Source organism: Lithobates pipiens, unplaced genomic scaffold (assembly GCF_037356315.1).
Source record: "Lithobates pipiens isolate NorthernLeopardFrog02 unplaced genomic scaffold, aLitPip1_a1.2 Scaffold_25, whole genome shotgun sequence".
Lineage (NCBI taxonomy): Eukaryota > Metazoa > Chordata > Amphibia > Anura > Ranidae > Lithobates > Lithobates pipiens.
Window position 1 is genome coordinate 204,978,128 of NW_027507787.1, and position 17,526 is coordinate 204,995,653.

A 17,526-nucleotide genomic window follows, 5' to 3' on the forward strand; every position below is an offset into this window, starting at 1 on the left:
TATACTAAAACACTTATTATTGGTGTTAAAACCAACCAGCTCCAGATGATGTCCCAGGGCCACCTAATGACAGCTTTGTATGCCAAGCCTGCCAGATCCTGGGAGATGTGATGGAAGTATCCCAGGAGGCTGCTGGCCCCCCGGCACACTGCCCTAGGCTGGAATGGTGGCGGGGCCAAAAAAAACAAAAAAACGCAGATACTTGGCATCAAGCCCGCTGGAGTGGCCCCATAGCGAGCACTCTGCTGGGGGGGAGGAGTCAGTAGAGGTGGTGGGGGGGGGGTGCAAAAAAAGGAGGATCGAGGCTGCTCTGTGCAAGACCATTGCACAGAGCAGCCAAGTATAACATGTTTGTTATTTTTAAAAATAGATTGATAATTGAAGACAGTTGTACATATTTACTATTCTTGTATACTGCCCCCCCCCCCCCAATCTATATTACACTGTATTCTTCATACAAATTGTAATGTGTACTATACATCTGTAGACCACACTGTCCCCTGTAATTGTACGGCATGCTGTGGGGAACACGCTCCTCGGGCACTTGGTAACATTGTGGGTTGGGTTTCTCTATGGGTGAATATACATTGCATAATAACATATAGGGGTTGATTTACTGAAACTGGAGCGTGAAAAATCTGTCGCAGCTCTGCAAAGAAACCAATCGGCTTCCAAGTTTTTTGTCAAATCTCAATTCAGAAAATCTGGAGTTAGAAGCTGATTGGCTACCATGCACAGCTGCACCAGATTTTTCACACTTCAGTTAGTAAATCAACCCCATAGACCAGTGATGGTGAACCTTGGCACCATGATGCTCAACTACACTGCAGAGTGCATGAGAATCATGAGGAAATGTAGTTCCAAAACATCAGGGGGAGCCAAGGTTGGCCATCACTGGCATAGAGCATTCGCTGGGCGCCATACCATGGTATATACAGTGTTGTCCATGCTGCTTGTGCTGTTCTGACCTTCGTCTCTCTGTTGCAGATGAGTCGGTAGAGGTGGGGGAAGAGGACAGTTTCTTGGGACAGACATCCAGTTTGCACAGTGCACCACAGACCTTCAGTTATTTTTCACAGACGACGAGTCTGACCACCTCGAATGATCCATTCGCCAGTATTGGACAGGCACACGTGTCCGCAGCACCTTCAACATCGAGTCCTGCTGCTTTCTCCAGATCTCCAGCATCAGCGCCGCTACCCTCCACAATTCACAATGGACAGAACACTACCCCTCCAAGGACCATGTCTCCATACCCTTCCAACACTCCTCCACCTCCTAGCGAAGTGGGTGGAGCCCCCTTCTGCCCTCCCCCGAGCACCTTCTCTGCCCCTCCCACTGGCCCCTCCCAGATTAGCTATAATCCCTACCGTCACAATACCCTGAGCAGCCGGGCTAATCCTTACCTGACCCCTCCTCAGCTCCAGCAGGACCTTGCCATGGGGATAACTAGCCAGACGCCACCTTTGGCTCCACCAAATGTTTACTCAGCTGGCTCCCTGCCACCGGTAAGATCTTTGTACTCACACAGGAGGACCGTGTTTATAGTAGAGCTGCACGATTAATCTTTGAGAATAGCGATCTTTTCTCCCCTCACAATCTTCACAAAGCATTTTCCTGATTCTTTCTATGCAGAGAATTCTCCGCTGAAGATGACAGCTGTCAAAAAACAAAAACAAAAGTATCACAACATTCCTCAGCCACAATGTTTTGTCCTTTAGTTCAAAGGAATGAACTTTTTGTGTAAATGAGGGAAGTTTAACTACTTAAACAATAATTCTTTATCTGACACTTGTTGGTTTCAAGTTAAAATCCTTATTTATTTGCTAGAAAATTACTTCAAACTCCCAAAATATCTATCTATCTCTCTAGTATCTCACAAAAGTGAGTACACCCCTCACATTTTTGTAAATATTTTATTATATCTTTTCATGTGACAACACTGAATAAATTACTCTTTGCTACAACGTAAAGTAGTGAGTGTACAGCTTGTATAACAGTGTAAATTTGCTGTCCCCTCAAAATAACTCAACACACAGCCATTAATGTGTAAACCGCTGGCAACAAAAGTGAGTACAGCCCTAAGTGAAAATGTCCAAATTGGGCCCAAATAACCATTTTCCCTCCCCGGTGTCATGAGAGCTTGTAACACTAACAAGTCTCAGGTGTGAATGGGGAGCAGGTGTATTTAAATTTGGTGTCTTTCATACTGGTCACTGGAAGTTCAATATGGCACTTCATGGTAAAAACTATCTGAGGATCTGAAAAAAATGAATTGTTGCTCTATATAAAGATGGCCTAGGCTATAAGAAGATTGCCAAGACCCTGAAACTGAGCTGCAACACCGTGCCTAAGACCATACAGAGGTTTAATGGGACAGGTTCCACTCAGAACAGGCCTCACCATGGTCAACCAAAGAAGTTGAGTGCACATGCTCATATTTGAATAGCTCAGGGGTTGAGAACTGTATAGGAGTCAAACTGTTCTGCCCCCTAGGGGAAAGTTGCTGTATAGCTACAGTGACAGGTGTCCATAAGTCTTGCTATCCAGTAATAATGAAATAACTTTGAGAAAGCCCAGTTGAGGAGTTCCATCTTCACATGCATATCACACTTGTTTATCTTCAGGTCAGTGTTCTTTTCAAAGAGCCATATATCTGACAACATTGTGCTAGTTTTAGGGGTTCCAAGGGCAGAAGGTTTTTTTTATCTGAATTCATTCTATGCCTTACAATAAAAAAAACCTTCTGTGTGCCTCAGCCCCCTCTAATACCTGAGCCCCATCATGATGCAGCGATTGTTGCACGAAAGCCATGAAGCCCGAGGGGCTCTTTCTCCTTATTGGCTGACACTGCAGTGTGAGCTATTGGCTCCAACTGCTGTCAGTGAGCCAATGAGGAGAGAGAGAGAAAGGGGGCGGGGCCGAGGCGTGGCTCTGTGTCTGGATGGATGCACAAAGTAACGGTTCGGCTTGGGTGCCTCCATAGCAAGCAGCTATGGGGGCAGGAGGGAAGGGCCAGGAGCGCCGGCTAGGGATCCAACAAGTAGAGAAACTGGGCTGCTCTGTGATGCAGCAGCCCCCCTTTTTACTTGCGTAAACCCTGTCTTTCCAGTGACTGGGATAAGCGCTCCAGCCAGTGTCTCGGGTCCTGATTGGATGGATTGATAGCAGTGCAGCCATTGGCTCACACTGCTGTCAGTCAAATCCAATGAGGTGTGGGGGTGGGGCTGAGTCCTGCTGTCTGTCTCATTGGATGCAGCAGCAGGACATGGGAGAGTGCCCCGAGGGAGAGCGGCTCTCCAACTGGGCACTTGAGAAGAGGCGGAGCCAGGAGCGCTGCTGAGGGACCCCAGAAAAGGAGGATCAGGGCCACTCTGTCCAAAACCAACTGCACAGAGGAGGTAAGTATAACATGTTTGTTGTTTTATTTTTTTTTAACAAAAAGAAAGCTTTACATATCCTTTAAGAAACTTCAAACCAAAGTTGCAAACGTTCCAGGAACTTCACCTCGCACTCCTGCTGAATGAATATTTGTGGCCAGCTTGGCTTACTACAAAGACATTTATGTCTGAGCTTGGCAAAGTGTTCCCAGCATATCTGTGGGTTTTCTAACCTAACTGTGCCCCCTAGAGATGCCATAGGTATGTAGTAGTCTCATGACTATGGTTATAAGAACATCCTTTATCCTTATCCTTTAAAAGATAAGTTCGCCTCCTGTAAAAATGAATACATGCACACATTTTTGGAGGTAAAAAAATGTGCATTTATTTTATTTTTTCATTCTGAGCCTTAAAGCCTTGCACCCATGATCAGCGTATTGCAGGTGCAATCTCGGGCTCCTGCAGACTGTTAGTGTAGCTGTCTGCCCGTATCTCGTACAGACAGGCAGTTCATGATGGGAAGATTTAATGAACTACCTAGAGTGCTCCTCAGCTCCCTGGGTAGGTCTTTGAGAACTATAAACTGTTATTCCGCAATGACTGCTAATGGTAGTTGTAGTTCCCCCATTCACAGAACTCTGAATGAATGATGTGACCGAGTGCCACAACAGGAACTGAGGGATGTGGGTGCTGCTAAACCAGTAACATGTTACACCCGAATACAGCTATAACGTTCTAGAAGGTGAGCTTATCCTTTAAAGCTTGAACTTGATTAAAAAATGTTCTTTAGCAAGGATCGTTCGTTCCACATTCAACGTCATTTTTTGACTAAAGTTCCACTTTAAAAGTGTTTCCAGTGACATCTTCCTGGTCATCGTGGTCTCCCCCAGAAGAGTTCCAAATTGGCTATATAGTTCCTGTTGCACAGTTGGTGTTCTCACTGCCTTACTTCCGCAACTTTTATCTCTTGAGGATGACTTTTCTGCATGCAACACTGGCAAAAAGGTTTTCTTGTATACCAGTATGGACAGTTTGTTGGGTAACCAGTGTTGATGTATATTATTTTATTAAAGCAGTAGTAAACCGCTGGTGGTCAGGGAAAAAAATAAAAAATTCCTTCAAGGCAATGTCGTAATATGCATAACATACTAGCAAATTATAAGACACTTACTTTAGAATGAAGCCTGACAATGTCAGATGAATATCTGACATCTTGCCTTGTTCTTCCTTCCTGGGTTTGTGGCCTCTGGCTACACGACGGGTCGGTAGCACGATGACGTCGCTCCTGTGCATGTGCGCGGGAAACCCTTATTTCCGGCACAGGCTCTGAAGGTCCGGCACTATAAGCTGGACCTTCAGCGCACATGCACCAATGTTATCATTGGCTGCGTGCACTCTGAATATCTCCTAAACGCTGCAAGTTTAGGAGTTCTTCATAGTGCCTACAGGTAAGCCTTATTATAAGCTTACCTGTAGGTACAAGTGGTAGTACAGAGTTTACTACCACTTGAAATTTTTTCTGTTTTATTCTCTTTTTAATTGAAAAATTGTGTGTGTATATTTAATTTAGTTTCCTTTTTGTCTTCAGCCACCAATGGCACCCCCATTCATGACGGCATCAGCCACACAACCATACCCGAGTGCCAGGCCTGCTGCTTCCACAGTGCCGGCAGTGGCTCATTTTGTGCCCAACCTGTATGAGCCTGTCCAGCCTCACTGGTTCTTCTGTAAATTGGTGGAGGAACGCGAAGTCTGGTCGCCGTTCAGCATGTACGACTCTGCAAATCTGGAGAAGGTGTACAACTCCGGTGAGTGATTCCTGATTTCTCTCTGAATTAATATAACTCACACTTGTATTGAGCACGGATGCACACGGTCTTTCCTATAGGCCAGTGGTCTCCAAACTGTTTCCCGGGAGCTGGATGCGGTCCTCTGCTTGCCTTTTTTTGGCCCTTGGTGCACTATTCCTCCCACTGATACGAAACGCTCTTCTGCCAACTGACACCAACAATGGGGTACTACTCCTCCCCCCTTATACCAAATGTGAGGATGTTTACTCCTGCTGAAGCCAGGAAAATTTGCACTCCTGCTGCCCACAGTCTGATCCCACTAAAGTCTGAAGGACAATAAACTGGCTCTTTGTTGAGAAAGTTTGAAGACCCCTGCTATAATCCATGTTGGACCCACAGAACCATATTGGTAGTAATTGGTTCCACAGAGGTTACCTTTCATCTTGATAAACAAGTAGTCTATGTTCACACTTCAGCAGGAATTTGTCTCCATTTACTTTGGCATTCCATTCTGTTTTCTATTTAGTTCAGCCAGACCCTGAGAGTGTGGTGGTGAATACAGCCGGTGGGCGGTATGATGTCTGCCTGTATGATCGGGAGATGAAAGCGGTCTACTGGGAGGAGGAGGATTTGGAGGTCAGACGCTGTTCCTGGTTCTACAAAGGAGACTCTGACAGCCGGTTTGTGCCATACACTGAGGATTTTAGTGAAAGGCTGGAGGTAAATAGATCTTGTGTCTTTTGGCCTATTGGAGATCCTAAAAGGGAAATGTATGTATAATGTCATGTGGTGCTTCCATTTCAGGCAGAGTATAAGAAGGCAGTGACCACCAATCAGTGGCATCGAAGGCTGGAGTTCCCAGGTGGTGAAACCATTATAATGCACAACCCTAAGGTGGGTGCAGTTTATTCACGTTTGTGCAGGATGCCTTATAAAGGGCTTATAGGTCTGCTCTTTCTTGATCTCAGACCTGGTGTCCATCTTTTACAGGTGATTGTCCAGTTTCAGCAGTCGGCGATACCCGATGAATGGGGGACCCCACAGGATGGGCAGTCCAGGCCACGTGTGGTGAAGAGGGGCATAGATGACCACGATGAAGTTCCAGATGGTACGTTGCATGCAGGGACTGTCTCTAGGGGTTGTTTGTACAGTCATAGAGAATGAGCTATGTGATGGAGTGCCAGTTCATGCCTTAATTTGGGGCCAGGCAGCCCAGGACTTCCTTGCAGACAGTAAATAACATCCACGTGTATACACCAATCCTATAATGCCAGTGCTAAGCTTCTATGACAAGCACACAGTGGATACATGTTGGGCTATAGCTGTACTGAATGTTTGGTAAGGAAAGGAGCTCCAAGAGTACAGTGCACCAGCCCCCTTACTGCAAAGGCTTTGTATACTATATTGATGGACAGACTGAACTTTTTTTGTACTTCCTCCTTCTTCCCCAGCCCCCCCCCCTTATTTTATTATTTTTTTTTTTTGGTTTGGTTTTTTTTGTTTTGCTGTTTGTGCCATCTGTGTCCCAATAAGGACATTCTCCTCACGTTCTCCACTTTAGATGGAGCACAATTTCCCACACTTTGGAGAGGAAATCTCTCCAAAACTTTGGCATTTCCCCTCTTGGACAATTGTCACTGGAACAGGGGGTCCCCATTGGAAGAGAATTCCGATTTACACTCTTCCTGTTGTGGTGAGAGCTCTGGGTTTTTAATTGACAATGATAACAAATAAGGTGGCTCTACAAAAAAAAAAATGGATACACGTACACCATTGAAAACCTAATTGGATTTTTAACTCTGTGCAACTATAGCCCCACCCAAAAAAGTTTGGTTTTAGTAGATACTTTATTTCAGATATGGTGTGTGGGGTGTTTTTTTTTTTATATATATATATATATATATATATATATATATATATATATATATATATATATATATATATATTGAAGACTCCTTGGCCACCTTCCTGATGAAAGTTTTCATTGTAACCGTGCAAAGCCTGATGTAGTAATGGAGCAGGGTTGGTGGTACTTGTTCCAGAATACAGCCATGCTAACTCCTTTTTAAATTGGTAAAATAAAGTTTAAATGCAAATTTCACGAGCTAACTATTTTAGCCGCTTCCTGAAAGTTCCAACTGAATAGCATTTGGGACCAAAATGGAGAAGCTGGCCACACCTTGGGTTATGTGGAGATAAAAGGAGATGCCGGTAAAATTGTCTTTGGTGTGAGATGTGGCTGGTAGTTTCCTCAGGAAGGCTTGCTATCTGTCAATATGAGTGGTGGGAGACAGAGGACCTTAGGCCGCGTACACACGGGCGGACTGTTCGTCCAACTTTGTCCGCTGAACAGTGTTTCAGCGGACAGTCCGCTCGTGTGTGGGCTTCAGCGGACAGTTTCAGCGGACAGTCTGACGAACAAAGTTTTTCGGAATTTCCGTAAGACTGTCCGCTGAAACTTGGTTTGAGCGGACAGTCCGCTCGTGTGTAGGCTTGTTCGGCAAACTAGGTCTCGCGCATGCTCAGAATTTACACGGCGAAGGTTGCATTGCAGTGTATCGGACGCCAAATTTCTCGTCCCGTCGTATGTGCCGTTCACGTCATCGCGCAAGTTTTCAGCGGACTGTTCGTTCGTCGTGTGTGGTCAAGTCCGTTCATGCTAATTTTGAACGGACTGTTTGTCAAACTGTTTGACGAACCTAGTTGGGCGGACAGTCCGCCCGTGTGTACGCGGCCTTAGTCTTTCCTGGTGAGCAGAGCCTGTGTCATATGGAATTTAGCTGTGGTCTGTTGGCAGTGCTAGGAGGATTTTGCCCCAGGTGCAAAGTCCTCAGAGCAAAGTCCTCATAGCACCTGTCCCTGCTGCTGCCTGCACCTGCTTACTCAGTACCCTTTCACCTGACTTGTGTTTTGTGGTGTAGGCACATGAATGGGTAATATTGGGTTTAATCCTTACAGATTTTGAGTTTTCTGACCACTCAGTGAGGCATTACACAAAAGTCTTATATAGGATGGGAGATGCCGTGTGGCATTGATGGTGATAACCAGTAGGAGACATGATTTTTGGGGTTGTGGTTCTCAGATTGTGTTCTCTCACAGGTGAGGTTCCTCAAGCCGATCATCTAGTGTTCATGGTGCATGGGATTGGGCCGGTGTGTGATCTGCGCTTCAGAAGTATGGTGGAATGTGGTGAGTGACCTTCATTAGGCTGTTTTTAACCTTTTTGATTGGGGGTAAGCAGAAAAATATGGGGTCGGCAAAAGCAGTTTTTCGAGGGATGGCTAGAGAAGTGAACTATACGGGAGGTATGGGGGTAGGTTTAGCGAAGGGGGAATAAAGAGGAGTTTTATGGGATTGGAGGAAGTCTGCTAGAGGTGGGGGGTGGGGGGGGGGATACAGAGGAGGTTTTATAGGGGGGAGGTCCCATTAGAGTAAGTTTTTCAGAAGTGTACTGGGAGGGGTGCAGAGGAGTGGAGTACAACAGACGTTTATCAAGAGGGGTAGAGGAGGGGAGTACAAAGGAGGTTTATGGGGGTCCGAGGAGAGGAGATAGACAAGGTATATGGGGAGGTGGGGGGAGATGCAGAGAAGGGGAATACAGAAGCATGGTCCTGGAGAAGAGAAGAGGAACAGAGGAGAGTGAAAAGTTCACTCGCACATGAGGAAGGGTGACTATGTAGTTGCAGAGACAAGGTTGAGAAGCTCTGGAAACTGCAAATGACACAAGTATTGTAAATCGCCTGTTTCCAATTAAAAGGAACTAAAAACAGTTTTTCACGTATTTTTTTAAATAGTGAGGAGAGTGTCTGTACTGGAGGCCTTATCTTTCTAAGGCTGTTTCTGGCCTTTCATTGTAACAAGGTGGTGTTAAAGTAGAAGTTCAGGTTATTGCCAACTAAAGCTTAAATCTGCCCCCCCCCTTCTAAATCCTATTTTAACTACCCTGCAAAAGGAAGTGCTTATACTTGCCTATTCACGGAGTGCTCCGGTCCTGTGATTGGCTGCTTCAGGGAACGTGAGGGACAGCCGACCAGATGCTCTATAGTAAGCCATTGTTGGCAATCTCTCTTCTCTTCTTTTTTTTTTTTTTTTTTTTTTTTTTGCCATTCCAGATGGGCCCCAGAAAATGATTTACCTGTCTGACGTTCTGATCCTCTGGTTTCAAAAACTTAGAATCACTAGCCAGAGGCAGGTTTACTGATGGGGTTAGGAGCATTAGAAGTAATTTTCCTCGGTCTTACAGTGTTGGGGCAGGGAAGGATAATTTTATAACTACTCCCTTTCCTCCCAGTAATTTTCTCATTCTTTACACAGTGGATGACTTCAGAGCTATCTCCCTGAAGCTGCTGCAAAGTCATTTCAGAAAGTCAGTAGAAGAGGGCAAGGTGCGCCGTGTGGAGTTCCTGCCAGTCCATTGGCACAGTGCCCTCCATGGTGATGCCACTGGTGTGGACAGGTAAGTTAGCATTGAGCGTGCATGATGTGTTTCTCCATTGTGGGTAAAATGAGGCTTCACATCAGAAGGAAAAATGCCATCTTTGGTTGGGGTACTCTCCCCAACACATACTTTCTCAGTATATCTCAATTAGGGATCTTCACACATGCACTGAAAATAGGCAGTTGGGTCACGTTTTTAACTCTTCCCGAACGCCTATCAATGCTACACAGAATTGTTACAATAGGGAGTGGATGGAGGAGTTCACACTGCAGCGATGCCGTAGCTTTGTGGCATAAATAATTCTGCCTGCAGAGTATGGCAGGCATTTTGATGCTTTACAACTGCCTCTTTTCACTTCTATTGAAACGTGCCTATGGCGTTTACAGTGCAGTTGCAAAGCGTCAAGTTGTCATTTTGCGAATCATCCTTTTGCGAGAACCCTGAAAATGAAGGGGGGGGGATTAAATTTCATTGTTTAGATGTGGGGAGATGTCTCCTTACTTATCTACAGAGGGTAAAATAATTTAGGAGATCTAATCGTCTTTTAATCCTCTTCCCTGGACCTAGAAAGTAACTCCAAGCCTCAAAATCTTCAGTCTCTAGGTGGATAAGGCAACCCATTTACTATAGTTTGCGTGAGGTGAGAAAACAGATGGTTACCCACCGATAACTGTTTCTACGAAGCCTTCCAGGATGACAGGCCTGCTTCCTGCTCTGTTATGGGTGGAGTAGTATGTACACACTAGGTGGCAAGTGCCTAAATGTTGGAATAACCCTTCTGAATCGGTTGGGAGTATTCCTTTACAGCTACTGAGGGACAAGGGGTAAGGTGGACCTTATAAACAGGTATGATTTGATTGTGTTTCCTGTAGGGAGGAGCCTATCATCTCTCATGTGTTGCCGTCCTGGAAGGTTTAGTAGAAACGCCGTTATTGCTAAGTAACAGTCGGTTTTTGCAGTAATCTTTGTTGGCACACACGCTGGACTTCAACCTCAGTTCAACTCTTACATGGGAGATTGATGGGATTAGAAGGTTATGCAATAAAGATAAGGTTCTTTCGTGACTTCTTTTTCCAGTCTTTAAAATGTAAAAAAAAAAAAAAATCAGTATGACCCTTTTACATTATTTATTTTTTATTTATTTTTTCTTTGGGTGAAGATATATTTTAACATAAAGTTAGGCCCAACTGCAGAGCACATAGCAGACAGCAAGTTTTCCTGGATTACAGCTCTTTCCTCCCTGTACCTTCCTCTCAGCCAATCATTTTTCTTCTTTGACCTCCCACTGTCTCTCTCTGGTATGGTTTAGATCAGTGGTTCTCAACCCTGTGCTCAAGTACCCCCAACAGGCCATGTTTGCAGATTTTCCTTTATCTTCCACAGGTGCTTTAAATCGGAGTCAATGGCTTAGTATTTTTGGACAGCTATTTTATCTAAGAGAAATTCCCAAAACATGGCCTGTTGGGGGTACTTGAGGACCAGGGATGAGCTTTATGTTCAAGTCGAACATGAGTTTACGGGTGTCACTGGGTGGCCCTGCCCTCCGTTATTTAAGAAGTGTCAAAAGAATTGAACTGTCACACGACTGAAGACTCCATCTGAGTCGGAACGTGGAGACGGAGCGGAGAAGAAACTGGAGGAAGATGCTGAAGAAGTTGGAGGAACAAGAAGAACACCGAAGGAAGACCAGAAAGAAGAAATTAATAAAGAAGTCGTCTTTTCTTTTATTTTTTCTTCCTTTTTTTTTTTTTTGTGAAATGGTAGGGGTACATTTGTACCCCATTACCAATTCACACGGGGGGGGGGGGGTGTGGCTTGATCTGGGGGTCCCCTTATTAAAGGGGGCTTCCAGATTCTTATAAGCCCCCCCCCCACAACCACCGGGCAAGGGTTGTGGGGATGAGGCACAGCCCAAAACACCCTCCCAATGTTGAGGGCATGTGGCCTGGTACAGCCTGGGGGAAAAAAAAAATAAGTCAGCAGCTAAAAATACTGTAGCTGCTGACTTTTAGAATATGGACACTTTTCTGTCCAGGGAACCTGTGATGTCGGCACCCCAGCTGATCTTTGGATTGGCTGTTGAGTGCTACCGCCGCCATCTCCACTAAGGGGAACCGGCTGTGAAGTCTTTTGGCTTCAGACAGTTCCCTACTGCTCATTTTGATTGCCGCTGAAGTTAACCCATTCCCAGCCAGTGTCATTAGTACAATGACTGCACATATTATTGGCACTGGTTCCCAAATAGGTGTCTGTCCCATTTGTCCGCCGCAATATCAGTCCCACTATAAGGCGCTGATCACCGCCATTACTAGTAATATTAAATAAAAATATCCCATAGTTTTGTAGCTGCTATATAAGTTTTGTGCAAACCACTCAATATACACTTATTGGGATTGTTTTTTTGTTTTTTATTTTTTTTACCCAAAATATGTAGCAGAATACATTTGGCCTAAATTGATGAAGACATTAGATTTTTAACTTGTCCAGTTTAAAAAAAAAAAATAATTTTATTCATAGCAGAAAGTGTGTGTGTTTGTGTTTTTATTTTTTTTTTTTTTTTTTTTTTTTCCAGAATTTTGGGAAAAAATAAATCTATTTGTTGGAAAACAAGGGCACAAATTTTATTTGGGTACAGCATTGCATGACTGCACAATTGCCAGGGCACTGCGTTAGTCTATCGCAAAAAATGGCCTAATGGCCTGGTCATAAAGGGGGGTAAATCTTCCAGAGCTGAAGTGGTTAAAGTCTTGTTTGTTTGTTTTTTAATAACAATAAAAATGTTATGTTATACTTGCCTCCTCTGTGCAGTGTTTTTTCACAGAACATCTTGGATCCCTCTTCTGTGCTCCTGGCCCCTCCCTCCTGTCCAGTGCCCCCACAGAAAGCGGCTTGCTGTGGGGGGCACCCCAAGCTAAGTTGCAGCTCCGTGTGTCCATTCAGGCTTGGAGCGTACAGCCTCTCTTCCCCCCTCTCTCCTGTTTGGCTAACTGACTTTGACAGCCAATGGCGCCACTGCTGTGTCTCAGCCAATCAGGAGGGAGTCTTGGATGGCCGAGGGACATGTGCTCATCGGTGGCCAGAGGTGGGGCTCCGGTAAGTATTAGGGGGTGCTGGGGGAGCAGCTGCTGCACACAGAAGGCTTTTTATCTTAATATATAGAATGCATTAAGATAAAAAAAAAACACCTGCCTTTACAAGCCCTTTAATTCATTAAAGCTTATGTAGTGTTTTTGCATGGGTTTAGTAAAAGGCTGCACTGTTTTTGTCTTTGTAGGAGGATCAAGAAAATTACACTGCCAAGTACTGCACGTCTTCGACATTTCACCAATGAGACCCTCCTGGACATTCTGTTCTACAACAGTCCCACCTACTGCCAGACCATCGTAGACAAAGTCAGCTTGGAGATGAACCGGCTGTATGAACTCTTCATGAGTCGAAACCCAGATTTTACAGGAGGGGTGTCTGTGGCTGGTCACAGTTTAGGTAGGTGGTCCTCCCTTCTGTATTCCAACTGTAATGAGTGTTTTTGTATTAATGGGGAGCCTAGATTGTTGACTGCGAGTCTGCCGGTATTTTTTATTCCAATGAAATCTCACACATACGATCATGATGGCTTATGTCTCGATTACTAGCAGACAGAGGTATAAAACCTCCTCTAGGGGGCAGAGTACTGAACAGATTTTGGGTTATGCAGTGTTCTAAAAAGGCCCTGGGGTATAAAACCTGCTTAGGGGCAGAGTGCTAAATGGACACTAATGGGGAGGATTTACTAAACCTTGAGTATGCAGAATCAGGTGCAGCTAGGCACAGAAGCCAATCGGCTTCCAGGTTTTATTGTTCATGCATAATTAAACAAGCTGCAGTTAGAAGCTGATTCTGAGTGCTCCAGTCTCAGTAAATCCCCCCCCCCCCCCCCAAAGGTACTTTGTCTATTTAGCAGCTTACCTCTTAAGATAGGACAAGTGGGTATAGTGCTGCCCGCCCCATGACAAGTTGTTTACTAAACTGAAATTTGGGTACAGGTCCTATCCCAGGAAGCAAGGTATATATTAAACAGACATTGAGGTACCGATCCTATACTATAAGACTGGCTACTAAACACACTGGGAATATATTTTCCCACCACCCCTAGGAAGTAGGTACTAAAGAAGCATGTCCTATCCTAAGAGGTAAGCTACTAAATAGGCAAGACCTCCATCCCCACCAAGAGGTAGATACTAAACTGACATTGGGGTACATTTTCTATCTTGGGAGGCAGGCTGCTAAACGAACACAAAGGATATAGTAGCCCCAGCCCCCTACCCCAGGAGGTTGGTATTAAAATAGACATTGGAGTACATATCCTATCATAGGAGGTAGGCTAATAAACAGTCATAGTGGATCCTGATCATCATATTGCAGCAGTATATTCAGTAGTGCTGAAAGAAAGAACTGTGTATAAGTGAATGTTATATGCGCAATCACCCCTGATGTGAAGTACAATGGGTATACAATTTCCCCCCTTTTAAACTAATCGCATTTTGTTGTTTTGCAGCCTTAAATGAAGACTGACGCTGTGGTGTGTGTGTTTTATTTTTTATTTTTTTATTTACTCAACTTATAACAACTTATGCAACTGATAACATCCAAGTGAAAGAGATGTATAACCGTAACATGTCAGGGAAAAAAATGTTCAAAAACAACATCGCTGAGTTGGAAAAAGGATCCCCCCCACATGGGCGTGGTCATCTTACTAACTCCGCCCCTTTACTAATGTTTTTATGGCAACAACTCCATCTGTAAGCCCCACCACTTTGCTTTAGGGCACAGTGGCAGCTTTTGATGGGCACAACAACTTGCTTCCAAGTTCCTTGCCCGGCTTGGGTGCTGGTACAGGGAGTCACTCACTGACTCACAGCAAGGCAGGCAGCAGCCGCAGCCGCAGCTGAGCAGCTCTGCTCTCTCTCTCTTCAGGAGGAGAATTTCAGACCAGCACGAGACACGCTCCGGCTCTGCCCCCTCTGAGCCACGCTATTTGAAGATGGCAGAGGTGGGTGGAGCTTGTTTACTAGCCACGAAGGCGGCTCGCAAAGAATGCTGGGATGGCCGCAGTGTGCTCTGAAGGCTGGGGCGGCCGCGGCACAGCCTCTCTGACTGACATCACTGGTTGATAGCGGCGGCTGACGATTTTCTAGCAAGTGAAGTGAACAACCAGTGCAGTCAGCTTTGGCGCCCCTTTATTGCAGGCAAATTACAGCGCTGGGGGCATTGCACTCCGTGCACCCGCCCAGGATCGGCCCTGCTACTAACTTTACACATCTAGACGTTGCAATATTTGCCCACTCTTCTTTGCAGAACTGCTCAAGTTCAGTTAAATTTGAGGATAACCGTTTTGTAGACTTCAGTCTTCAAGTCATTCCACAGATTTTCAATGGTGTTTAAGGCTGGGTTCAAACCATTGTGAATTGGATGCGAGATCTCCGCTTCCAATTTGCAATAGCAGCAGATTTTGACCAGCTCTCTATGTAGCCGGTTCACATATCTCCGTAGCGGGTCCGGTGCGTTTTACACAAAAATGCTGTGCATATTTTGGTCCGTTTCAGGTCTGAATTCAGCCCAAAATTGGGGCTGAAATCGGACCTCAAATGGTGAACTCTCACACACCGGACCCCTGTTGTTGTGAGCGGAGCCTTAGTCTTGGCTCTGACTAGGTCATGCAAGAACCTTCACCTTTTTTCTCCTTCCATCCCTGTGTGGTCATTGTTACTGTGTGCTTTGGGTAATTGTTATGTTGGAAGGTAAACCTTTTTCCTATTGGCAACTTTCTGGCAGGGGGCAGCAGATTTTCCTCAATCATTTTGATGTTTTTTTGTTCCATCCATTTTGCTTCTGTTATGAGAATAGAGAAACACCCCTATAACAGGTTATTACCACCTCCATCCTTTACTCTAGGAATGGTGTTATTTGGATGGTGAGCTGTATTGGATTTCTGCCCGACATATTGTTTGTTGTTGAGGCTAAATAATTACCTTTTAGTCTCCTCTATCCCAGTGGTAGTTGGTTCTCATTATTTTAGGGTGGCAGCAAACAGACCTCCCTCGCACCACACTCCTAAAACTCCCTGGCCAATCGGGTCTCAGGACCCGCTTCCTGAATGGCTGGGAGGAAAATTGGTAAGACCAGCTTGCTGAGGGGCTGAGACATGCATCAGTCCAGGCACCTGGCGAACCCAGACTTTGTCGTGATGATTCCAGTAATGCCAGAAGAGAGCTGACTTCAGACCGTGCTCTGCTGAAAACTGGTCACAGGACTGCAAAACTAATTGCACTCTTGTCATCCACAGGAGAAGTACAGCCAATCGAGCTCAGGCTGGACTCCTCCTTTTTAATAATAGACTTCACTGTGCTTTTAGGAATTGATAAAATAAAGCCTTTGACCTCCTCCTACCTCCTGACTTGTACTTGTCCACAGCTTTATCCCTGAGATTCCGGTGACACTGCCTTGCCACCCATAGATGTTTGCTTCAGTTGCACTACCAGGGACTAAAATGTTCCAGGAAAGCTCTTTTCATGCTGAGCTAATCAAACTGATTATAGTTGAAAGTGAAATGTCTGTGTGCCATTGAGAAGGTAATTGGCTACACCTGATAGTTTACAAGTCCTTTTTTAGGAGGGGTGGTCCTTTTTTCCAACTCTGTGATTGTTTGTTTGTTTTTGACTTTTTATTGATTTATTTTTTGACATGTTGGTGTTAGATCTTTCACTTGGATGTTATAAACTGTACTGAGTAACTGCAGCTGGATTAAAAAAGAACAGTGTCTGTCTTCATTTCAGGCTGCAAAGCACCAAAATGTAATTATTTTAAGGGGGGAGGGGGGGATGATTCTTTTCTATAAACACTGTATAGCCTAGTCCTTCTCCATATTTCATAGGCTCTCTGATTCTGTTCGATATACTGTCCAACCAGCAAGATTTAACAGCTACACCCCCAGCACAAGCCCCACCCCCTAATGTGAACACTGAACTGAAGCATGAAGGCGCTAGAGACAATTGGGTAAGTCTGAATTGTTCTTTTACAATGTTCTTTAAATTGGCCTGTTTTCCAGTTGTGACTTGTGGACTATGAAATATATTCATCTATACACAATTATTTCAATTATTATAAGAGAAGCACTGTACCACTGTTGAAACACCTCGGTAAAATAAATTAAAAACTGTAGCTAGATGATCAGAAACTTTGTAAATAAAACAAAAATTTAAGGTAAAAAAAAAATAAATAAATCCCCTAAAGCCCCATACACACTATCAGATTTTCTGCTGATTTTTGTCTTCAGATTTACCAAAACCATGTAGTGCAAGGGCCTGTCTGGTTGCATACAAATTGAAACTCCTAAGGTTTGACCTCATAATATATGGTTTTGGTAAATCTGAAGGAAAAAATCAGCAGAAAAACTGATAGTGTGTATGGGGCTTAAAAGTGATATCCCCCAGGTAACCTAATAAACCAGCACACAACTCCCACAGTATAAGCAGATGGCAAAAGAGTATTATGTTGTCTAAACTTGGCCAGCAAGTGTATTCAGAATGACCGGTGATTATTGCACCAAAATGAAGCCCCAGGAATATTAAAATGGTAAATAAATGCTAAAATTAGTAATATGTGCAATATCTATAAATGGTAACTAAATCCGTGGTGTAAAGAATAACTTAAAATGTGGCCATCTTACACCCTGGAAAGATGCGTATACATGTATATCCTGTGTATATATGAGAAGTGGTCCCCCCATATGATAACAAAGGTCCAATGTGACTTGTGACTATAACTATTGACTATTACTTTGCAGCTGCTGCTTCATCAGCAATAACCGCTCGGGATATCCACACTCCGGGTTTGAACAGAACTCGCGTCTGCTTCTTGTAAAGTCCTCTGCCCCCTCACA

The 17,526-nt window shown here is 44.5% G+C and overlaps 1 protein-coding gene across 2 annotated transcripts in view; it reads left to right on the forward strand.

Annotated features, from left to right (window-relative positions):
* SEC23IP (SEC23 interacting protein) overlaps positions 1–17,526 on the forward strand; it is a 60,791-nt gene that overhangs the window by 4,861 nt on the left and 38,404 nt on the right. For both annotated transcript variants that reach the window (XM_077455466.1, XM_077455467.1), the window contains exons 2-10: positions 988–1,508; positions 4,969–5,188; positions 5,697–5,890; positions 5,975–6,064; positions 6,161–6,278; positions 8,270–8,359; positions 9,485–9,626; positions 12,883–13,091; positions 16,519–16,640. In XM_077455466.1, coding sequence (XP_077311592.1) covers positions 988–1,508; positions 4,969–5,188; positions 5,697–5,890; positions 5,975–6,064; positions 6,161–6,278; positions 8,270–8,359; positions 9,485–9,626; positions 12,883–13,091; positions 16,519–16,640 — 1,706 coding nt within the window. The remainder of the gene's footprint in view (positions 1–987; positions 1,509–4,968; positions 5,189–5,696; positions 5,891–5,974; positions 6,065–6,160; positions 6,279–8,269; positions 8,360–9,484; positions 9,627–12,882; positions 13,092–16,518; positions 16,641–17,526) is intronic.